This window comes from Carica papaya, chromosome 1, assembly GCF_054855325.1.
Source record: "Carica papaya isolate Zhongbai chromosome 1, ASM5485532v1, whole genome shotgun sequence".
In the NCBI taxonomy this organism is placed as follows: domain Eukaryota; kingdom Viridiplantae; phylum Streptophyta; class Magnoliopsida; order Brassicales; family Caricaceae; genus Carica; species Carica papaya.
Genome location: NC_142309.1, coordinates 30,029,891 through 30,053,909, shown reverse-complemented (window position 1 = coordinate 30,053,909; position 24,019 = coordinate 30,029,891). Strand labels below are relative to the sequence as shown.

General features: G+C 34.4%; 2 protein-coding genes across 10 annotated transcripts; one reads left to right on the top strand and one right to left on the bottom strand.

The window, feature by feature from the left end:
- The first annotated feature begins 356 nt into the window (after nucleotides 1-356).
- LOC110818000 (tryptophan aminotransferase-related protein 3-like) lies at nucleotides 357-2,190 on the top strand. The gene is made up of 5 exons (XM_022046723.2): nucleotides 357-549; nucleotides 656-953; nucleotides 1,028-1,320; nucleotides 1,402-1,685; nucleotides 1,803-2,190. Exons 1-5 carry the CDS (start codon nucleotides 359-361, stop codon nucleotides 2,012-2,014), a joined length of 1,278 nt encoding a protein of 425 aa, XP_021902415.2. The 5' UTR covers nucleotides 357-358; the 3' UTR covers nucleotides 2,015-2,190.
- Nucleotides 1,430-23,778, bottom strand: SOL1 (carboxypeptidase D). Of its 9 annotated transcripts, none has more exons than XR_015814339.1 (17): nucleotides 23,580-23,778; nucleotides 22,972-23,038; nucleotides 22,768-22,863; nucleotides 22,037-22,067; nucleotides 21,828-21,884; nucleotides 18,857-18,952; nucleotides 13,290-13,412; nucleotides 12,481-12,585; nucleotides 11,152-11,198; nucleotides 10,223-10,348; nucleotides 9,999-10,101; nucleotides 7,779-7,841; nucleotides 3,412-3,495; nucleotides 3,066-3,129; nucleotides 2,727-2,909; nucleotides 2,147-2,268; nucleotides 1,430-2,046 (listed from the first exon to the last, which is right to left on the bottom strand). XR_015814339.1 is itself a non-coding variant. In XM_022046718.2 (15 exons), the coding sequence occupies exons 1-15, from the start codon at nucleotides 23,680-23,682 to the stop codon at nucleotides 2,599-2,601; spliced, it is 1,476 nt and encodes a 491-aa protein (XP_021902410.2). In that variant the 5' UTR covers nucleotides 23,683-23,778; the 3' UTR covers nucleotides 2,539-2,598. The 9 variants fall into 9 exon arrangements, 7 of the variants coding, with proteins under 7 accessions (XP_021902410.2, XP_088066587.1, XP_088066586.1 ...); XR_015814341.1 differs by having other exon boundaries at nucleotides 1,430-2,043; XM_022046718.2 differs by lacking the exons at nucleotides 1,430-2,046; nucleotides 2,147-2,268 and having other exon boundaries at nucleotides 2,539-2,909.
- Nucleotides 23,779-24,019: the final 241 nt, after the last annotated feature.

Sequence of the window (24,019 nt, the reverse complement as noted above, 5' to 3'; positions counted from 1 at the left end):
TTGCCGGCTTGTGAAATTTATTAAATAATATTTGTCTACAGATGTATTTAAGTATATATTTACAAAGTGGATCTGTTGCTAAAGTTTTCGCTTAGTAGCATTATCTACATATATATGTTTACATAGTAATGGATTGATAGTGAAAAGCCAACCTACGGGCGGTATAAACTAGAGACCCCTCCCCCATAAACAGAAAGGAGGAAATTTTGAGCAGTAAAATTAATTAGTTAAGAAGAATATGGAAAGAGATCAAAGGATCTGTAAGCTGGATGCGTTTGCTGTTGTACTGGTGGCGTCTCTAGGTGTGAATATATGGTTGGTGAGTAAGGTTTTTATGGATTCTACTAGGATGATGACGATGAGTTGGAGCAGAAGAGCAGCAATGGAAGCTGAGGCTGTGGGAGCCATATCATGTTCAGGCCATGGAAGAGCATACTTGGATGGTGATGATAATGATGGGAAATCAGAACCTGTTTGCGAGTGTCACTTATGCTTTCAAGGCACTGATTGTTCTGTTCTTATTCCCAATTGTAAAGCTAACGCTGATGGGTATTTATCACTCCTGCTTTTCTCTGCATATACATATATATATCCTATACCTATTCTTCATGATGAGAAATGAAGTTGGTTGACTTGAGTTGATAACGATGGGCAGTGGGGATCCATTATTCTTAGAGCCATTCTGGGTGAAGCATGCGACAAGCAGTGCAATAGTAGTGGCAGGATGGCACAGAATGAGCTACACATACAATGATAATAGTTTCATATCAAAAGAGCTTGAAAAGCTGATACGCAAGGTTCATGCACATGTGGGAAATGCCATCACAGAAAACAGGTATATAGTGTTTGGTGCAGGCTCAACCCAACTGCTGGCTGCTGCTGTTCATGCCTTGTCTCCCACCAATTCCTCCGCCCCACCCGCTGCTGTTCTTGCTTCTGTTCCTTACTACGGGGTTTGCACTTTTATATCCATCTCTTACTCATCAATTGTCTTTTCACTTGTAAGTGTTGTAAGCTTTGGTTACAGCTGTATGAGGCACAAGCGAAGTTGTTTAAGTCGACGGAGTTCAAGTTTGAAGGAGACGCAAGGTTGTGGAAGAACAATTCATATGCCAATAGACAAGTGGTTGAGTTTGTGACTTCCCCCAACAATCCAGATGGGCTGCCAAATAAGGCAGTTGTGAATGGACCAAATGCAAAATCAATTCATGATCACGCCTATTACTGGCCACATTTTACACCAATTCCAGCTCCGGCCGATGAAAATCTCATGATTTTTACAATATCTAAGCTTACGGGTCATGCTGGAACCCGATTCGGGTAATTATTTAATTCTAAGACAACTTTGTATTGCTGTTAATTTCAAAAGTGACTTAATTAATTGGGAAATGGGTGGTGCAGATGGGCAGTGATAAAGGAGAAGTCAGTATATGAAAGAATGACAATATTTATGCAATTGAACAGCATGGGGGTTTCAAGGGATACCCAACTCAGAGCTCTCAAGCTTCTTAAAGTTGTAGTTGGAGCAAAAGGAGAAAGAGACATATTCAATTTCGGCTACAACACCATGAAAAGCAGGTGGGAGAAGCTCAAAATCACTTTCTCAACGTCCAACCGATTTACTCTTCAAAAAATTCCTCCTCAGTACTGCACTTTTTTGCGCACAATTAGAGAATCTTCACCCGGTAATTAATTTACTATATTAAGTTAAAACCAAATAGTCCCTCTAGTCTGATCTTGAGAAGCTCGTTCTTTCTGATTAATTACTTCTCCACACTAACAACTTGTACTCTTGACTGCAGCTTATGCATGGTTGAGGTGCGAGAGGAAAGAAGATAAAGATTGCAGTGCAGTCCTCAATGCAGCAAATATAATTGGCCGTGAAGGAAGCATATTTCGTGCTGAAGATCGATACGTACGCCTCAGCCTTGTAAGAAACCAAGATGATTTTGATCTACTCATACACCGACTAAATAAACTTGTTACCAAAGAAGATGGCACCAAAACTATGTGAAGAATGGAATCATCATCTTCTCAATCGATCTTCTGTGTTCAACAGATGGTCAAATAAACTATTTTAGAAGAAAGATGTGAAAATGAAACTACAACAGTAACATAATTAACTACTTCATTAATAGGGACGAACCTTGTAAAAAATTATATTGCTGCAGTTGCATAGGGCGCCTCAGATATTAGTCTGTTCATTGCTTCGCCTGTAAATTTCTTCATGTTTCTATGGATTCATGCATGTAATTGTTTGCAAACATCCTGCAATGAGATCAATAGATCAGGAGGTATATGATATGAATGCAAATTTTAAGAAAAAAATAACAAGAAATTAAACTTTCTAAGATCTATATTTAGTAAAGGGGCATCTCAAAACCTCTTCCTGTGAATCTGAAAATGAACAAACAATAATTTCCTAACGTACTACAATACCAATTCAGCTTAACTTTCTCTCAAATAATTGAGCAAATAGTATGTCATTAAACAATAATAATCTAAAGGAATCCAAAGCAGAGTAAGACAAACAATACATTCGGGAAAATGGAAATTCATTTCAACTGGCAATCATACAAATATATTACAGTGAGATCCTCATACAACAATTGACCGTTTTGTTATTTGTCTAGATCTTGACAGATTAGATTTTATTCTCCTCTGTAACAAAATGCAAAGGAACGCTAAGATAACAGCCAAAACAAAATAAATTTCCAAGTGAGGACCCCAGAAAAATCCGGCCAACACCCGCCTGGCCTCTCTCTCATTGTTGCAGTCACAGATGCTTTTCAGTAACTTCCCATCACCAGGAGTGACTTCTGGATCAAGAATGAAATCCACAGTTGTGGCTTCAGCCCCCAACCAGATACTTGTTGTCTTCAATTTGTACCCAGGCACAGTGGCTACAACTGCAACAAAATTTGTTGGATTCCATGTCAGAAATAAGTTGGGAACCAGATAACAAGAGAAGTATGGAACCAAGAGGGTCCATGTTCCTAACATTTGCCTAACTTCTTCATCCAAAAGAAAATTGAAATATTATTGCTGGTAAAAGTATCCAGTACCTTGGTATTTCCCTTCGGGTGCAAGCATACGATGATAATCAGCAAATGCTCTACCAGCTTTAACCTGTCAATCACATCGAAGACGCCTAAGCATACGCTACGAAGAAAATGCAACAAGCAAAAACATCATTTAGAATTCTGATCACCCATAGATCTGACAGTTAGAAAGATTGTATTAGATGTTCCAGAGGCCGTAATTGTAAATGGACATATTATTCGACTATTATTTGTTAGCAACTTCCACTTCGTGGAACTATCTGATCAACGTGGTTTGTAGCAGACTGCCTACATATTACCAAGAGCCTAATAGAAAACAGAATAATGTATGAACATGTTCCAAATATACCGTGTAATTTATTCCTTTGATCATGATAAAACCAGGCAATGGCCTTCCACTGTCTGATGAGAAGATCCTACCATGAACTCCTGTCTGAAAAAATACAAGCCATATTTTCAAGAACTTGTCACTGTCAAAAACACTTATATATGAGAGAAATTTCCTATGAATGTCATGGATCTGATTGACCATAACTATTCACTTCTTTTTTTTATTTTTCTCTTCATAATGTGTCATTTTAGCACAACTATTGAATTGTTGAAGGGTTGACAATTCTGCTGTCAACCAAAAAAGTTTTATTTTATCCAAGTTTATGTTTTATATTATTTGGTTTTTAAGTTGTAGAAAGCTTGTGTTAGTGTATAATCTTGTTTTAGTATGTCTAAGGTTGCTTACGAGAGTAACAAATATATTGTTTCTATTTTAAGCATCACAAGAGCTGTTTTAGACGGCAGATTATGCCTAATTTTTAAGGTGATGAATAAAACAGAAAAATCTAGTTTTTTGCATCAATTTTCTTTCTGTTCTTATCTGGTTTTCATCTGGTTTTCTCACTTGTCTTTCCAATAAGTGGTATAAGAGCTTCAAGCTCTGAGGGGCTAAGAAAGAGAGTGTTTTTCCATCCATCCGTGATAGGGAAGGCTATCAGCTTTTGGACTATTAGAATGAAGGCTCTTTTAATCTATCAGAGGTCGTTGCATTTGGAGAAGATCCTCCTCCCTTAAGAGCAAACCAAACAGTCACTCAAATGAAGCACCATGCAGAGCAAATGGCAAAGAAATTCAAGCTTCTTTTCTTCATCCATTCAGCTATTCCTAAGACTAATTTTGTAAGAAACATGTCTTATGAGACCAGAAAGGAGGCTTGGGACAGAATTAAAGAAGAGTTCCAAGGGAGGAAAAAAACAAGGTAGTTGCAGGTGCTGAATTTGAGAAGAGAATTTGAAGTGTTGAGGATGAATGACGCTAAAACAGTGAAGGAGTTCACTGAAAAATTAATGAAGATTGTGAATCAAATAAGGGTGATGAGAAAAGAGAGTTGTTGAGAAAGTTTTGGCGAGCTTGGCAGAAAGATTTGAAGCAAAAATCTCTTCCCTAGAAGACTTGAAAGACTTCTCCACCACGTCTTGGCAGAGCTTGTCAATGCCTTGCAAGCTACTGAAAAAAGGAGGTATTTCAGGCAAAGTGATGCTGTGGAAGGAGCATTCTGGGCAAAAGGGAAGGCAAAACAGCATAAAAGTCAAGGAAATAAAAGCCTCAATAAGAAAGATAATTGAGAGAAAAAAGGAGACAAAGAATGGGAGAAGGAGAAAATTTTCACCATGTCCCAACTGCGAAAAAACAAACCACTAGGAGAAATATTACTGGTACACACCTGAAATTCAATGCAGGTGATGTAGGACAAATTAGGGTTAAAATGCCAGCTAAAAAAAATTGAGGAAAAACCTAGATATTATACATAAGTTTCCTAGACATTACACCTAAGAAGTTTTAAGCATCACACTTACGAATTGATTGTATTACACATAAAGAAAATTGAGAAACTCTCGAAGTATATTATTAAATACTTGAATGATCAATAATTGAAATTATAAAATTATTTCTAATAGCATATAAGTAACTTTTCCTAACTAGAAGAAACGAGAAAATAGTAATATAATAGAAGTAAGAATATTGATTCTAATACAAATAGAAAATAATACTAGTACGAATAAACTCCTAACTCTAATAAAAATAGAAATCCCAAGTTACTAAGACTAATAATATACTCCTAATAATATAAAATAAACTATTAAATAGTATAGTAGTTTTACATTTAATATAATCCCAATTTCTAATTTATTTGTGAAGGCTAATGCTTGCTCATTCTGCATCAGCACGTCATGTAAACAGTTTGGACGTGGAAAAAGTACATAAAAAAAAAAAAAGAAATACAAGGCGAGTCAAAGGCTCAAGTGGCTGAAAATGAAGGACAACAAGAAGAGAAGCTATTCATGGCCACATGTTAAACAATCAGCTCAAACAATCAAGCAGGGCTGATTGATAGTGAATGCAGTCAACATGACACAAGAAGAGAGCTTTTTTCATAGAATGGACAGGTCATATTTTTCAATAGTCAAGATAGGCAATGAAGAGTACTTGGAGGTGGAAGGAACTGGAGATGTAATCTTGACAACTCCAGCTATGAAAACCATTTCTAATGTGCTATTAGTTCTTAAACTTGACCAAAACTTATTTGAGTGTTGACCAAATGATTGAAAAAAGATATTCCTTGATGTTCAAGAACAAACCGCACTCTATAGTAGATCCTAGTGGGTGTGAATTGTCTGTGGTTGAAATGGAGAATGAGCTTTTGTTTGCATTGTAATCATGTTTGTGCAAATGTTGATTTGGAAGATGATGCCAACTTATGGCACGAGATTTCTGCACCGCAATGTGCAATCTCTTAAGGATCTACATAGGAAGAGCTTGGTACAAAACATGTCTTTTTTGAATGACTTGCCTAAAGTTTGTTTGCGAAGTGTGTGAACTTGAGAAGCAAAGCAAGCAAACTTTCCCAGAAAATAAAGCTTGGGTATCTGTTCAGATGCAAGCCATGAAGAGGCTGGAGCTAATCCATACAGATGCATTGTCCTATGCGTATCTGTTCTTTAAGCGGAAACAAGGAGGAGATATTTGTTGAATAACCACCTGGATTCGAGAGTAGAGAAGCAAAGGTGAAATATGTTTGTTGAAGAAGGCCTTGTATAACTAGAAACAGGCTCCAAGAGCCTGGCAAAGCAGATGATGAATATTTTATAGAGTTGGGATTTAACAAGGGCTTAAGTGAAGCCACATTTTATGTGCAACACGACGTAATTGATATTTTGATAGTTTCACTCTATGTGGATGATCTGATTGCGACCCGGACAAAACAGAATTGGTGGACAGATTTAAGAAAGATGTGAAGACAAAACTCGAAATGACAGATTCAGGGGAAATGTCATATTTCCTTGGAATAGAAGTACCTATATGTGAGAATGGAGTGTTTTTCAAACAAGGAAACCATGCAAGAGAGGTTCTAAGGAAATTTGGAATGGAAAGGTGCAAAACAACTTGGAATCTCCTATCTCATAATGAAAAACTAATCAAGGAAGATGGAGCAGTGAAGACAGATGCAAACATGTGTAGAAGCTTGGTGGGCTATTTGCTCTACTTGACAGCCATAGGCCAGACATCAAATATGCCGCTAATTTACTCTCAAGAGTCATGCAATCTCTGAACTAACTACATTTCAAGGCTGGGAAGAGGTTGTTGAGGTAGACAAGAGAGTATTTTGACTCTAGAATTTATTACGGAAGAAATCTTGAAGTTAAATTGATGAGGTTCGCTGATAGCGATTAGGGAGGTTCTATGGATCACATAAAGAACACTTCTGGTCAAGTTTTTCATCTGATCAGGAACAATAAATTCTAGAGTCTCTTGACTCTAGAATTTATTATGGAAGAAATCTTTAAGTTAAATTGATGAGTTTCGTTGATAGTGATTAGGGAGGTTCTGTGGATCACATAAAGAACACTTCTGGTCATGTTTTCCATCTGATCAGGTATGATAAGCTGGAATTCAAAGAAACAAGAAACTGTGGCACAATCTACAGCAAAGCAGAGTATGTGACTGCAGCAAGTGCAGTGAATCAGACCATCTGGCTCACAATCATAACCTCGATCAGAAAAAAAAAATGAACCTACAATAATATTTTGTAACAACCAATCAGCTGAGGCTATCGCCAAGAATCCTGTGTTTCATGGCAAGACCAAGCATATCAAGATCAAATATCATTTTGTGAGAGAAGCAACAAAGGAAGAAGAATTTGTTTGCAGCATTGCAAGTCTGAAGAGTAGCTGGATGATATCCTTACCAAACCACTTCCCAAGCACAGGTTTCAAGTCTTAAGAAAGATGCTTGGCATTGTTAGCAAAATTACCAAAGAGGAGGGTTGAAGGGTTGACAATATGCTATCAATCAAAGAAGTTTTATCTTATTCAAGTTCACATTTTATATCTTTCAGTTTCTAAATTGTAGGAAGCTTGTGTTAGTGTATAATAATGTTTTAGTATGTACAGGGTTGCTTAAGAGAGTAATAAAGGATTGTTTTCTACTTTTAGCATCAAAGGAGCTATTTTGGGCATCAGATTATGTCTACTTTTTAGGGTGATGAATGAAGCAGAAAAATCTGGTTTTTTGCCTCAGTTCTCTTTCTCTTCTTCTCTGGTTTTTCTCTGGTTTTGTCACTTGCATTTCCAACATGAATTAATGAATTTGCTCTTCACCAACTGCTCGATGGTTCTCGTATCCATTAATTAACTACCTGAGGAAACATATTATAATGGTTCCTACCTTCACAAGACTTGCAACAAGATTCAGCATGCTCATCCTGTTGTATTCCCAAATGATAGGAAGCTGTACATTTAGATACAAGAAACTAGACTTATTAGCACATTAGTGGGCACCAATTACGTATTAAATCTAGAAAAAAAATATGATGAGTAATATCTAAAAGGAGAGCATGTGAAACAGCCCAGCTTACTGAATTACAAATATAATAAATTCACTCAAGTTAACCAAGATCAAATTTTAAGATAAAAATACAGGCACAAAAACACAATCATCGGTATACATACGAAAGTTTTTAGATACTTATTATAACATTTTCTGAAATTGAACAAAAACTAATGCTGGAGAATAATGGTGTGTTAACTAAGCCCTTGATCTAGTTACAAGTTTTAAAATTAAGATAATGTTTGTTAGAGAGGATATTAATGGACTTCAACAAAAGAAACTTGTCCTGTGTTTGGTGGTGAAAATTTCTAAACTATCCTTCTTTCTCTCTACATTCAAACACCATATCTCTATATTTTTTTTTTGTTTTTCCTAGAATTGAACACAAACAACATTTCAAGAATGATTTTCTTTTTGGCTTTTGGTCTAATATTCTTGTTAATTGACATTAAATAATAGTTTTTAACCTTTTACTTTGTTTTTACATTCTTCCTGATATTATTTTTTAATTTAATTTTTTCTCATGATGTTTTATTTACTGAATCTTGATTTATATGTTTTAAGAAATAATAATGATTGTGATTTCAAAAAATAAAAAAAGAGAAATAACAATGATTGATTTTGAGTTACCATTAATGATCTTTTTATCAGTTTAATAGTTGATTTGAAATAACTTCTTAAATAGTAATATTATAAAAAAAACTATTTAATCTATATATCTATTTTTTATGTTAAACTATTAATTAAAATCAATTTTAATTTAAAGTTGATATAGTTTTCTATAAATTAACCATTAAAAGAACTTAAACATTAAAATCAAAAGGACATTTAAGTACTTAAACATATATTTTATTACATTCAGACTTACAAATACTAAATGTATGATTTTGTACTATTTAGTCCTGTTTAGTTTTATTTAATCCCAGCCTTTCTACCCAACTTTTATCAAAATGGTTTGAGCTTGTTAAAAGTGAACCTGACGATCTCTTTTGAACAAAAAAACTTTTCTTGAATTTCTTGCCTGCCTCCTCCATTAACAGCTTACGTAGGTCACAAAACAATTAGACCGAAATTAATTGCTCATAGGAAAGAGTAAAGGAATTATATAACTGAACATCTTAAGTCTGCGATAAAATTGAAAAAATAAAAGCAGATAATATTAGGACAACTTCCAATAATGAGCTAGGATCTGTAACAAATAACTAACTTCTGGGTATAAATTATAATATTTATTTATGGAGAGTAGAGACATATCAAATGCTACAAAAAGCCCCAACAGAACCAGATCTGTCCCGAACCTACTGAGACCTACGCCAGATGGATGCAGGCCTCATCTAAACCTTCAAATGAGATAAGCCACAAGGCAGTATACAAATTATAGGTTACCAGCAAGAAACCGAAGTAATCTTTTACTCCATAGAAACAATAAAAGGACCGTGGTCTCTTCATTATGAGTCTAAGACTGATACGAGAGAAACCTCTTGGACTAGTGATGCAAAGCAAGAAATGGATCGGTCTTCTGTTCAATGAACTGTATCAAGAGTTCTCATGCATGGACTTACAGTACATATTCCAAACATCCTAAAACCTGATATTTTATTTAAGTTATACACAGCTGCACCCCTTTGGAGCCCTGTGAATGACATTTTCTTCTGTCTTTCTCAAAGAAAAATCTGAAACCCTGATCCTTCCCCAAGGTATCAATAAGTAAAGAAAAGGAAAACAACACCCCCTAGGCCTCTTTAAACTTATCTTTTCAAGAACAAAAAGAACAAGAAGAACATGGTCCAGTACATCAAATAACATTATCAGATGTATTATTGGCATTAAACCATTGCCAGAATATTCACGTAGCTAAAACAAGATATTTAATAATAAAAGTAAAAGTGGCTCGTCAAAATAATAAGTGCACCAAAATAATTTTAATCTTCTGATGCATGTGTGCTACACCAGTCAACAAATGACTTTAGGAATGTTGGGTTTTAAAGGAAGGAAATCTATTGGATTAACAACAGCGCCATGAATCAAGTCTAAGATAGCGAAAGTAGAAGATCTAACCTCTTTGGCATCAGGCCACTTGTTGTCACTGATCTCCAAGGTCAACTCAAAACAGCCAGCATAGATGTAGTTCCAGTCTTGCATGCCACCATATATAGGGTACCTGCAACAAGTTTCTCTTAAGAAATTGCTAAACGGCATATACACTGGAAAAGGAAACAACCAGTAGTTCTGCTAAAATGGTGACTGAATTAACTAAAGAATAGATAACCCAGTTCACAAACCAAGATGCTCCATTTGTGATCCCTCCTTGGAATTCTGTGCTCAAAGACATGTTATAGTGAGAGCGGCTATATGTGCTTGCCATGAAGCGGAATGTTTCATCATCAGGACAAGAAAAATAGTGGCTCCTGGCAGTAAACCACATCAAACAATAAAACTAAGTGAAAAATAAAATAGCTTAATGTTCAGAAATCCTCCAAAGAAATAATCAAGTTAATTGCAAGGAAACGATCAATGCAAAGCATCAATTATAAACTCTTAGAATGCAGGTTAAAGTAAATAGAAAATTTTTGTTACATCATAGCAGCATGCTAATAATCAACATAAGAGCATAGTTATTTGGTATTTCGGAAACAAGCATCAGCAAGTCTTCAGGCATGCACAGAAATAACCATATTACAGTTACGACTAAAATTCAAGTTAAAATGAATATAAGATTGGTTAAATACCAATTAATTGAAAGAAAATATATCATTAGAAGGAAGGAAAAAACATACAAACTAAAGAAGGATAAGCTATCCTCAAAAAGAAAAAGAAACAAAGTAAAAGCACTATTCTTGCATGACAGCAACCAATTTCCTTTGTGAAGTGGATAAAGCAGATTCCCTAATGAAACCATGGGCTTTAGCCAAAGAGAGAAGCCAAAAACACCATCTTCTCCCAAAAGTCATATAACAATGGGTTTAATACACAATAGGTTTTATACGGATTAAATAACACAGCCAAAAGAAATAACCATCCATTTGCCAAGCCAGACCAGAACATTAATAATCTCACATCCCGTAGATAAACAAGTTCACCAGTTTATAACATATAACTGAGAAGCAGAGAGCAAAGTTTGAACAGGAAATCACAAAAGTTATAAATTTTATTGCTTCGAAAAACTAATCATGAATTGTTTTCAGAAAAATCACAAACATAAAGTACTCACTTTCGGTCCTGAGTGCCATCCCATGGGTAATTTGCAACAAGTGCACCCTGAGAAGAAAAATAGCATTAAGAATTCTTCTCTCTGCATCTTGTAAAATATTACTCCAAATTCAAAAATCACAACCTAGCTCGCAACAAGTGCAAATTCTGAACAATATATGGTGCTTGCGGAGTTTCTCTCTTCTTTTCTCTGCATCTTATGCACATACACACAGAACTAAATCAACTGGGTTAATCTGTACTACCCAATATGCTAGTCCATAGATACACGCAGCATCCAGAATTCCCCTTAACAAAAATTGTGCATACACAAGTAAACCAAGTGGGTTAACGACAGTTGTTTAACGACAGCTGTATCAAAATATAATTCTAGCACTGCCGAAGACACGAAAGGGAAGAAGGGAAAAAGAAAAGGAAGAATGGAAGGGGAAGTAAAGAAAAGAGGAAAGGGAAGGGAGACAAGAACAGAAATAAGAGATTCAATTTCTTATTTTGATTATCACTTCTCAGTACAATGTCAGCCTTTATAGCTGCATTGTCAGCTCAGTTTCAACTGTTATAATCAGTTACATTTCTGTCATTTCTTTTATCTTTAACAATCTATAACTGACACTAACTAACCGTTAGAATCCCTCACATCAGCTAACCTGTATTACTCAAATGTGCTAGTCCTTTGATAATATAGCATCAACAGTTCCCTTTGACTGACCAATTTTGCATGTATTCGGAGCTTAGAAAAATAAAATATAAAACGAGGATTATTTGATATTACAATAAGATCGTTTCTTTTCTTCTCCAAAAAAAAAGTTTATTTCACAGGTTTTTTGCAAACCCGTGCCTTTACAATTCAAGTTTTCCAGGGAGAGTATGACATTTCTAGCTTCCTTAAGGGCATACACTCACAGGAGATTTTCAGATATTTCTATCCCCGTGATACACAGGAACTGGAGGGGCAATAATCTACTGATCTTTGGAGAGTTTGGTTGTAACTATATCTTGTTTTGAAGTCCCTTCTTCTAGAAGTCTCTAGGAGGATATACTATGTTCCATCCTTGTATTTTTTATTGCCTTAGTAATTTTTTTTATCGAGAAAAATTCTTTCACAGCTTCCACCAGAAGCAAACTTCAAAAACTGTTATGTACTTCAGTCACGAGATTCCAGTAAATTATTTCTGCTTATGTTATATGACCTAAGAAAATTGTAGATCCAGAGAAACGAAAGCAGCTCCCCATCCCTTTTGATCAGTAACAAGAAAAAGAATGAATGTTAACAATAAAGAGGACATCTCAGATTTATTTAGGATAAGGCATGATAGGAGAGAACTAGTACCCCATGCAAACTGGCCGATGCTGTGAAATGTATTTCTTTCAACCAATTCATAATTGCTCTAGTTTCAGGTTGCCGCATATCCTCATCATCATTCAATGGAGAAAACTGGCATATCATTTCAGTCAGTATCTATTAATCCATAAGACACAAATAGACAAAATCTAGCAAGAAAAGTAAATCCAAATTTCAAACACCAACAAATACGTTCTTTACAACCACAGGAATCTGATCTGTTTAACAAAACAAATTGAACCTTAACCAATATTCAAATCCACAGCGACTAAACCAGTTGAAAAACTAGATTAAATATGTCTGGCTGTATGTGAGCCAAATTAAAGAATAACCACAACTTCACTCCAATAGTTGACTACAAACCTTGGCTTGAAGAGAATCAAGATCCTATGTTTGGTTATCCACCTTGAGAAATCTCACCAAGTTTCAAACCAATCCGGACAGTAAAGGTTTCAATTTTACCATCATGTTTTAAGAAAATTCACTTCAAGAGAAGCCTCTGTATATCTTGATTGTTGAGGGGGAAAATACAATGTATTTAAGTAGATTTTCTTTGTTGTGTTAGTGTCCTTATTCTTCCTGACTGAATTTATGAAAAACTATAGGAACCCTGAAAATGAGGTATTTCTTATTTAAGGAACATGTTTGATTTAGAGTTTTAGTTTGGATATCTGATAACATCATAAACAATAAAATAAAATAAATCCCCTTTAGGAAGAGTGGATTCACTTAAAATGTCATGGTTGATTTGAGATTATATCATTATGTACAAATAAGTAACCTAGCAAAAAAGTTACCTGGTCCGGGAAATCCCGATTTAGATCAATATTATTTGCATTACCACGTCTCTTAATTGAAAACCCATCCGGATTCATGGATGGAAGTATATGAAGGTGAACATTTTGTATAATTAATCGAGCCTGTAAAGATCAAAGAATATTTTAGGATGAATTAAAACCTTTTGATAGAAGACAAAGAGGGCTTAAAAATAAAATTAAGAGAAAATTTATTAAGAATCAAATTTGGAGATCTCGTATCTCAATAATCAAAACAATACCTTCATAATTGAATAATGATCATAAATAGTCTGTTTAATAATTAAGTTATCCATACCTTATTTATAGACACCAAAATGCAATCAGCATAGGAAATCAAGAAAATCTAATAAATAGGAAAATAAGCTAAATAAAAATAACTAGGAATATACACAGAAGAGGAAATTAAATTTTCTTATTTCTCTTTATTGTAAAACTTTCTAAAATTTTTGTTTCTACTAGAAACAATTAATTAAATCTTCCTATTCCTTTTAGTGTAAACCCCCAAACATTTAATTTCTTTCACTATTTCTACATCATTCTCCCCCTCTAGAAAAGAGCTCGATCTGGGCAATATAGACTAAAAATGTCACTCCAAGAAATCTTGATCAAATTCATCAAATTGGTCTTCAGAAATCCAATGAGCATCCTAATCTCTCTTTTTCTAACTGTTTGATAAATAGAGTGTGATCTTCTTAAGCCTACTCAAATTCTATATCTACCATCACCCTTGTGAACCTGTCAAACCATACTTTTGGCGATTGTTTGAGTCCACAAAAGACCTTTTTTGATTTATATACCTTATTTAGTACTATTTCTTTGTCAAATTCTGATGGAATATTCATGTAGATTTTTCTTACTCTAAATTCCTATGCAGTAAGGCATTTTTTATATCAAATTGTTATAATTGTTGATCAAAGTGAGCAGCCAACGACAACAAGATTCACAGAATATTCATCTTATTTACTGGTACAAATGTCTCCTATGAGTCTAATCCATATGTCTATATATAATATTTTCTATCAGTCTCACTTTATATCTTTTAGTTGTCTCATCTATTTTATATTTGATTGCAAACACCAATTTATATTGCACCGCTTTCTTGTCTTGGGGAAGATCCATCATTTCCTAAGTTCGATTCTTTCAAAATATTTATATTTCCATATTCAAAGTATTTTTTCATTTTTCACATAATAACACCTCAAATACTGTATTAGAGATAGATTCATTATTTAAACTTGTGAAAAAATTTCTATGAGTTGATGAGCACTTATTAAATGACACAAACCATGAAATAGGATATAGATGGTGCTTAGTTCATTCTCTTATACCTTTATAAAGTGCAATTGGTATATCATTATCAAACTGTATAATTTTTTTGAACTTACTTCAATTCCAAGATCAAGATCGAATTCTTAGATTGATTTTACTTTAATACTCGACATTTTCCTCATTGTATCCACCTGAGAGAACCTAGGGTCTAATATAATCTCTAGGGGACAGATTTTGAAGGTTATCTTGTGGTGACAAATTTTCTAGTGGGTTTGAATATTCTTTTGTAGTGATGGTTTTAGGGGAATTTATGGTAAAGGTGGTAGAATAAAGTCCGTCAATAATTATGTATTCTTACCTTCCAATATAAACTCCCTCTAAAAATAAAATTATGTGAAATAGAATTTTCACTTAACAAATATAACATATGCAAACACATAAAATTTTTGAGTGAGGGAATAGTGATATTTGTACCCCTTTTGAGAGGAGAACCATACAAATACACATTTCAAGGCTTAAGGATCAAGTCACCCTCTTTGGTGAAATGAATATGAACAAAGACAACATACTCAACTATCTGATAGACCAGATGGTTTGTGACACTGACTGTTGGGTAAAATTGTTGAAGCGTTTCGAGAGAACTTTTGAAATCAAGGACATTTGTAAACAGATAATTAATAATATAAGTAGCAATATGGGCAGTTTTGCTTTTCGGACGTTGTTTTGAAAATTTTCGGTGGTGGTTAAAAGATGACAATTCTTACGTTAACTACTCGTTTTGTTGTGGAGTGTGGATGCAAGATGATTCATGAAGAATTTCTTCCTAATGGAAGAATGATGAGAGTGTATAATTGAAAAAATCTTTAAAATTGTTAATATTTTTTCATGGCAGTTCCAAATTAAGTTTTTATTATATCGTAAAGTTATGGTATGATATGGCTAACATAATATTTGTCTTTGGGTAAAACAACTAGGTGATCCGAACTCAATTGTTGGTAAATGACACAAACCAGTGAGCCCAAAAATATCATGGGCGTGAATTGATCCCTAAGCATCACTGTGGACTAAAAAAAAGAAACTGAACTCCTTTTTTACTAATAAGAAATGTTATACATTTATGTTTTCTAAACTTACAGATATCGCAATGTAAATTTTTATATTTTGAATTTTTAAACAATAAAAAGAACATAACCTTTAAAACGGAGAAATATGAATACCCAAGTCTCTTATGTTGGAGCGAAATCATACATATGTAGTCAATTATAACAGCAGAGAAGGCTCCTTCAAGTGCATTCAAGTAGTAGAGTCATAGTGAAAATAGTCAAATATTACTTTGCAATTCAAGTATCATTTACTAACTGACACAAGATTAAGACACAATTTGAGAACATGTAACACATTTTATAAGACAAGAGTAAGACTAAGCAAAATATTCCCCTTTCCTGCAATAGTATTTATGGGATCATCTGTAGTAGTGATCTTCTACTTAGATAGGAAACATAGGTGTAAAAATGTTTAGAAATATTAATCATATATTTTGTGACTCCTGAGTTTACAATCCAGGAATTTTCCAAGAGTTTACCTAAGGCATTCAAACTATATGAAAAATAAAGTATATCTAAGTACTTTATTACACTTGTACCTGTAGACTTCTCAAGATCTTCCAATCAACTTTGTAGACGTTCAATCTCGACCTTGAAAATAGTAAGAGCAGCATATGCTCCTTCTTTCCATTGGTTAGCCATAACCTATTTAGGAATCTTCTATAAGGTATTTTTGTATTCCCACTCTTTACTAGAAGTATTAGGCTTACTATGCAATTTCAATACTTTTCTTTGGTGTCTCTAACTTTGTTACAAAACATAGACTAGAGATATCTCCATATCTATTCCTGGAGTTGAGTTTTCAGAGCGATTCACCTTCTTTACTTCCTAGCGAGGTTTGGCAATTCATGATACCATGATTGAACGATACGGAGCAAGGTTCTAACATGACATTTCTTCTACTCTCCTCCACAGTTACAATAAAAATTACCTCACTGAGTGTTGCATTCCCTTTGTTCCCAAAATTTGAACTCATACTTGATCATATTCGAGATTTGACCTGTTAGTAATTGATATGCACGGTCTTTTTCTATAAATTTCTTAAATCGAGTTGTATCTCTACTGCAATTCATTGTCAAATTGTGGTACTAATCCAACTCCTACCATCAATTCTTTAACAACTTAGAATATTCATTTACTAACATATCCCCCGCTTTAGTGGACCATGTTTTAACCATCAGGTCACAAATTTATGTGGCGCCTTGACTTTAGAATAGATTTCGCCAATTGCATCGAATACTACTTTTATTGTGGGCAAGAACATCACAGACTTGCTTATTTCTAGAGTTATAGAGTTCCATATTCATGTCATGATTATAGAGTTTACTTCGTGCCATGCATCAGAGGTGGGGTCATCTAGTTTTGGTCTGGTACCTAGAAGATGGCTATAAGCTTGCTTTTAAATTTGAGGATAGTCCAGATTAATTGGGACCAACTTAAATATTATTTACCATAAAGCAATAAGCCGCCCGAATTGGCTGAAATTCACTAATGGGATTTCTAGTGTGGGAATGTGCCCCGTATTTTGAGATGTTAACTTCAATACCTTTAAGAATTGCATGGTCGTTATTATCTAAAAGAAAAATTACAAGAGCAATTTTACCCAGAACACAAGTAGCACAACAGCTAGTTGAAGCAAGACAAAGGCTGGCTGGAGCAATGGCAAAACAAGGCAACAGCTGGTTGGAGCAGGGCTGCAAGACCAAAGGTGGCTGACACAAGGACACAGCTCACACGAAATAGAGGTCACAGAAAGTTTCACAGTTCATCTGGACTGTGCACAGAGGTCTGTCGGAGTGTCAAGACAGAGGTGTAGTGAGTGGCTATGTGATTGCTGGAGGCAGCAGCTAAGGGCAAAATAAATCATCTAGATAGTGCTTCGCAGAACCACGTCGCAACATAAACAGTCACATATGGTCAGTGGGGTCTCAACAAACGGCATCGCGTCTGCGTAGCGTGTACATATATGAGAAGGTCGGGATGGCGCCGCGTGACATCTGCATTTTATACCTTGCACGGTGTCTATGTCGCATGAGAAGATCAGGATGAAGGCTTAAGCAGATTAGGGTTCTTGCAACAAAGATGAGGTTGTGGCAACGTGAAGACCGGTTTGCCTGCTGCAAATGGCCAGTGGTAGTGGCTGACAACTGATCTATTGTGGTCGGCTAAGAAGGCTAACCTAACCTTTTTAAGGTTTTTTTTTCAGTTTTTTTTATTTCGAAAATAAAGGGCAAATAGGATTTGTACTTGAGACTAGGTTCCTTTATTATAGCTTTAATACTAGTTAAGAATGATTTGATATATATTCTATTAAATATTATACCCTATTTATACAGGTTTTTTAAGATCAAAAATAAATAAATAATTAATTACAGATGGTGTAGTTTACACATATACCTTTTAACATAATCTACTGTTCCTTTAACAATTTTTTGTTAGCTGCTACATGACGACTCTTTATTCTCCTAAAGAAAAAGAGGGCATGAACACAATATTTGAAGAAAATTTATTAAGAACAAAAATTAGGAATCTCATATCTCAATAGCCAAATCAATAACTCGATATTTATTTAATAATCATATAAATAATTTAGCAGTAACTAGTTAGGATTCGCTGTCTATAGATACTAGAATATAATTAAAATACAAAGTATAATCCCATAACAGGAAAGATTTAACTAATAATCCCCTAACTAATAATCCCATAACAGGAAAGAACTAGAAAGGAAAATTAAATCTTTCTTTGTCTTTTAATATAAAATTTCCCGAAAAAGTTTATTTTCCTTGTTCTGCATCACCTTCTTTTTCTACAATATTCTTCTCTCTTTTTAATAACACTTCTTCAGTAAGAATTATCTTGTATAATGGGTAGATAATGACATTGTATCACCGTCACAAGAATTACAGTCCTAAATCACTCATAAATAATAGTGGTTAACTCAACTTTCTCTTCCATGAACAATAAAAGAGGATGCCATATCATGCATACCCCCTGACAAAATAATTTTTCCTTTTCATCCAAAAAGAGAAGCCTAATGAATTGTGCAGAAGAAAGCCTAATGTATCAAGATTACCTAGAATTGAAAAGCCAAAAGAAGAAATGAACCAAAATAACATGCAATCATGAAGACAAACAATAATTACAGTGACATGTAGTAAAAAGAACAGAAAATACCAAAGGATCCTTCATCTGGTTATCACATATCCAATTTGCAAGAAGTATCAAGAGCTCGCGTCCCACAGGTTCATCTCCATGGACATTCCCAATGAACTATAACATCCATTAAACCGTTTCTTCAGTAGTTTCTCAAAGCAGAGGTAACGAACAATGCAATTAACTAGGAGCAATTTTTTAATAGAAAAAAGAAGACATATTAAAAAGAAGGAGATCCAAATAAGTAAGATTGTGTATCCTCCAAAAGAAAATCAAAGCAAAAGAGAAAGACTAGCTGGTCACTAAATATAACAGCAGGCCAATCTCTGTACGAAACTGATAAAGAATATTTTCTAAAGTATCTGTTAGTCTTAGCTCCAATGGGAGCCAAAAGACAAACTTTATCTCAAAGAATCAGAAAAGGTGACTTCTAATTCCAAAACACTATAACATTCCACTCCGACCAAAGAGCTCGCACACCAGCAAATAAAGCCCCACAACAGAAAATTTTAATCTCCCTCTTATTCTCAGACTCAATAATGCCAAAAAAAGAAAATCCTCTAGCTTTTGGGAGAAACCCAAGAAATCCAAAAATGCAGGATCAGATACTCTAGGTCATCTCACAATGCAAGAAAAGATGGTTTCGTGTTTTAGCATTTTTATAACACCACACACCCCAGGTGACAAGGCACAATTCAGTCTACGAGCTTGAAGCAAACCATTGGTATTAAGCCTATCTTTAACCCCTGTCCAAACAAAATTTTCACCTTAAGGGGAGCAAAAGCCTTTCAAAAGGACCTATGAAGAACTCTTCTCAAAAGAAGGACTTATAAAGGACAAGTAACAAGATTATGAATCAGAAGATTCACATAAGACTTACAGAAGTATAGACCCAAAGAGTTGAAGGACCATATTCTATGGTTTGGATTATTAGAAAGCAACATAGGATATAAAAAGCTATGTAATATTGGTCATATCAACTATTTCTCGAATATTTAGATTTCTGAAAAACGAAAAGTTCCAAGAATACTAATCGCCTGCCTCGAACCAAATTGAGAAGATAGAAGTATGATGACTGTTGAATAGCCTGTAACGGAAGTGGGAAGCTGAAGAAACATAGTCAAATCTGAGAATCCTCCCAGAAGAGAAAGCTTGAACCATCCCCAACCCTTAACTAGATCAAGAGAAGAAAAGAAACATAAAGATTAGAGTAATCTTCTAGAGGCTCTTGTAAGAATAAAAAGACAAAACAACGACTTTGGAATTCCATCTGTTCTAGTGAAGAGCAAACTTGTTCAATAATTTACTCGAACAGACTATCCTATCAAAGCACATCTAACCTTACCATATGACCTGCATGGATAGTGAGAAAGCCACAACGAAGTTATGATAAAGCATTGACAAATGGCGGTATAATTTCTAGGATGCCAAAAGAATCAACTATTATCTGTCCTAAAAGAATGCCAAGGATGTAATATTTGACAATTGTTGCAGTAGGGTTTATCAATTAGTGAAAAGAAAAAAAAAAGAAAAGAAAAGGTATGGTCAAAGACTTTATTGTACATTGGGTAATATGAGATAAAACTGAGGATTCTCATTCATACATAATAATCCCTTCACAGAGAGAATGACTTTGACCTTACTTTTTATCTAGCTCCCCATACAATAACTCTTTTCCATAAAAAAATTACTTTTCTTGCTTCATAAAAGTAACTTGTATCTTTTCTTAGTTTCTACTCATAATAGCACCTCTCATGGTGGAAATAACATGAAATGCCTCCACCAAGTGCTACAAGATGCTCTAGGAAAAAGTTTACACAATCCCCCACGCAATTGTTTGTGTGTGTGTGTGTGTGTGTTGGGGAGGGTGGGGGGTGCCCATGTGGGATGTGTCGTTGCCACTTCTCAAACTTCATATCCTTTACACTATTCTTGGGTGGAGGGAAGTGAGAAGAAAAGAAAGGAAAGTAAGGAATGCTCACCCTCCTTTCACTTGTTTGGATAAAAAATAATACTTAGTAAAAGAAATAGAAGGATAATGAGCATCCTTCCTTTCTCTTAAAACTCTAACTTTTCTCTCTCTCTAATTTGAGGAGAAGAAAAAGAAATGAAATCATTAAAAATTTTAGAGAATTTTCTACTTTGCTTTTACTACCTAATTTATTACCCCATTGGTGAACGACATTACTTGACTATTTTTAAACACTAATCATTTCCATCCTTTATAAAGCTAAATCAAATAAAATACTATCACAATCTTTCTGTTCCCTTTACTTATTCAACTTTTAGTTATCCAAACAATGGAAATACTTTCCTTTTCATTTCCTTTAAAAACCACTTTTTTCTTTTCATTTTCTTTCCTCTCCATTCTTTTACAAAATTTTTACACAAATACAGTGTTTGCATTTTTGTACACTAAAAGATCAATAAATTACAAGTTAGATCCCAGCGTAAAAGAGATAAATGGGAAGTTCAAACCAAAAATTCCTCCACAAGGAGTGTGGCCATTAAGTTATTTATTGTTAGAAATAATTTCTTTTAAATGATTATAAATATTGTGCCAACTCTTAATTCCACAGATTCAGTTATATACTATTGCAGGGTCCTTAATTTCCCCAATGTTTGGTTAACCTATTCAATAACATTGGTATATGCATCACCCAACATGGCTCATCAGCTACCAAACTGAAACTAACAAAATGCTCTAACAAGAAGTTGTAGCACACATATAACCATTATTTAACTTAATTAGCATCTCAGACAATCTACTTACTTTAAGACACAGTCCACTTTTCCCAAAAATTGCTCCCCACATGTAAAACAGCTTATAATGATTTTTTTTTTTTTTTTTTTTTGTTGAGATAATGAATAGAAATATCATATAAGTTTCACAAAATAAATTCATTGCTGTCATTTTAAGTTGTCCATATGTTTGTCTCGAAAAAAAAAATGTTGTATATGTGCATATCTGTGTGAATTGTATTTCAATTACCTTAAATGCAGGTTCAGCCTCTTCCTTCCCAGGCTTGTCAGAGATCTCTATTACCCACTAGTGGAGAAAAATCAAACAACACGGTCACCATTTCAATAAAACTCATGCATGAACAAGAAAACATCATTTTTCAAAAATGAAATTATATGTCATACAGAGATCATAGAATTAGGAGGCAAACTAGGAACTAACTGCAGTAAAACTATTACCAGAGGAACTCCATTAACACTTTTGCCAATACTGATGACCATTTCCAGAAAACCCTCAAAGAGAGAACAAAGAACCCATCAGTATAGTAATAATGGAATTTACAGATGAATGCAGTATTTTTTGATCCAGTGGAAGGACAGCTTCTATAGTTTGCAACTTGTATTTTTTATGAATGAGTTATTCTTAAATTCTGTCATAGCCACCAAATGAAGTTGCAGTAAATTAACTGTTCAATGGCTTAGGATTTTCAGATTCAATATATATGGAATATCTTCTGCTAGTTTCAGTAATCGTGGTTTGAAATGATTTTTCAGTCAATATAACATTTTCTGAATACATAGTTGTCTAAGTACTAAAAAGTTATGCACACGGATTGATTATATCAGATTTTCTATACCAATAAAAGATAAAAAGACTCAAAATTAAAACAAAAATAAAACTAAATAGTAAAATTGAAAATATAAAAAAAAAATTAAAAAATCTAGATTGGAGATCTTTTGAGGAAATATGTGCATATTAAAATTAATATAGCTTTTAGATTTGATTGTTTTTAAGTTTGGATATCTAATATTAGTTATCTACATGTCAAACTTTTAAAATTTAGACCATTCACAAGTTTAAACTAACAGTAAGCGCTAAAACTGCTACAAATAACCGACATGTATCAAATATGAAAAATCCTAAACCACGGAGTATAAAACTGCACTTTGCTCTAAAAATTACGAATCACCTGTAGATCCTAGAAATGTTACTACATCTCCGTGCAAACTCCATAATAGCTTTTTCAAGATCAGCATTTGTCATGTAACCATGAGCTTTATCGACACTGAAGCAAATATGCATTATTAGTAACTTAAACATAAATTTTAAAGAAGAACAAAATAAATAAATAAATAAATAAACAGAGTTAAGTCCAACTGCATCAGGCAAATACCTCGATTGAGACTGGTTCTCCTGAAATAAGCGCCTTGTAGATCCGGCATAACTGATATTCCGAAGACCTAGTAAGCAAAAAAATCAAGATAACAGCTAGTCTGAATACAAACTAAACCATGAAGAAGCCCCAGAAATTGTAAATAAAATGCCATAGCAAGAGTTTCTACTTTTGGCAAGCGGAAATCGACGATCAAACCCCGTAATTAAAGAGAATTTTTGAAAAATCTGTGCGATAAAGATTATGGAAGACATCTAAATTAAAAGGCCAAAAAAACGCCAATAGCTTCTAGCAGGAAGATACTGTCAGCGGAGTAACCAGAAAAAGGGGATCGATTTCAAGTTATTTATAGTTTGAGCTAGAGCAGACGATCCCTAGAAAGAGTTGTAACGGATAAAAACTTACAATTCAAAAACTTCTGTTCCGTTTCTTTTCACATTCAAAACTACTCCACTATTCATGCATTATGTATGCATCTCCATTTACATGACCCCAAAATCAGTCATTTGCAGTTAAAGATTAAAACCTTCCGTTTTATTATTACCTTTGAACATGCGTGTGTAAATATATGTGTATAAAGGGAGCAATCAGAAGAAGAAGAGGACGACCTGAAAAAAGAGAAGTGAGCTCGCCACCTCTGGCAATCGCCGGAGAAAAAGAAGACAACAGGATAAGCGACAAGAAGATACGAGAGAATATCAACTCTTTCATCGCCTCAGGCGAACTTCTAATAGCTTGAGCTTTTCCCGTTGCGCAGTCTTCCTCTTCTGATTGTTGAATTACACATGTCCTTTACCGCGATCGAGTTTTCTGTTTCCTCCACTGACGGAAGCGAGAGAAAATAAGAACCGGAAGACATTGTCGCACGTGGGAAACACACGTGAGAAGGATCAAAGATCTGGGCCTTGATGGGCCCTACATTCAGCCCATTAATGATGATTCCTAATAAAAAGCCCGCCCATTTAGCAAATCTTCATAAAATCACTTGGCCTCCAAGACTAACCTGGTAGAACTCAAATTAAATTTCATTAATTAATTATATATATTT

Coding starts and splice junctions, on each gene's coding strand:
- LOC110818000 (XM_022046723.2), top strand. CDS start 359: ATGAGTTGGAGCAGAAGAGCAGCAATGGAAGCTGAGGCTGTGGGAGCC. Junction 1,321..1,401: donor CATGCTGGAACCCGATTCGG/GTAATTATTTAA, acceptor TGGGTGGTGCAG/ATGGGCAGTGATAAAGGAGA. Junction 1,686..1,802: donor AATTAGAGAATCTTCACCCG/GTAATTAATTTA, acceptor TCTTGACTGCAG/CTTATGCATGGTTGAGGTGC.
- SOL1 (XM_022046718.2), bottom strand. CDS start 23,682: ATGAAAGAGTTGATATTCTCTCGTATCTTCTTGTCGCTTATCCTGTTG. Junction 23,039..23,579: donor GCTCACTTCTCTTTTTTCAG/GTCGTCCTCTTC, acceptor TTTGCTTACTAG/GTCTTCGGAATATCAGTTAT. Junction 22,068..22,767: donor AACATTTCTAGGATCTACAG/GTGATTCGTAAT, acceptor AATGGTCATCAG/TATTGGCAAAAGTGTTAATG.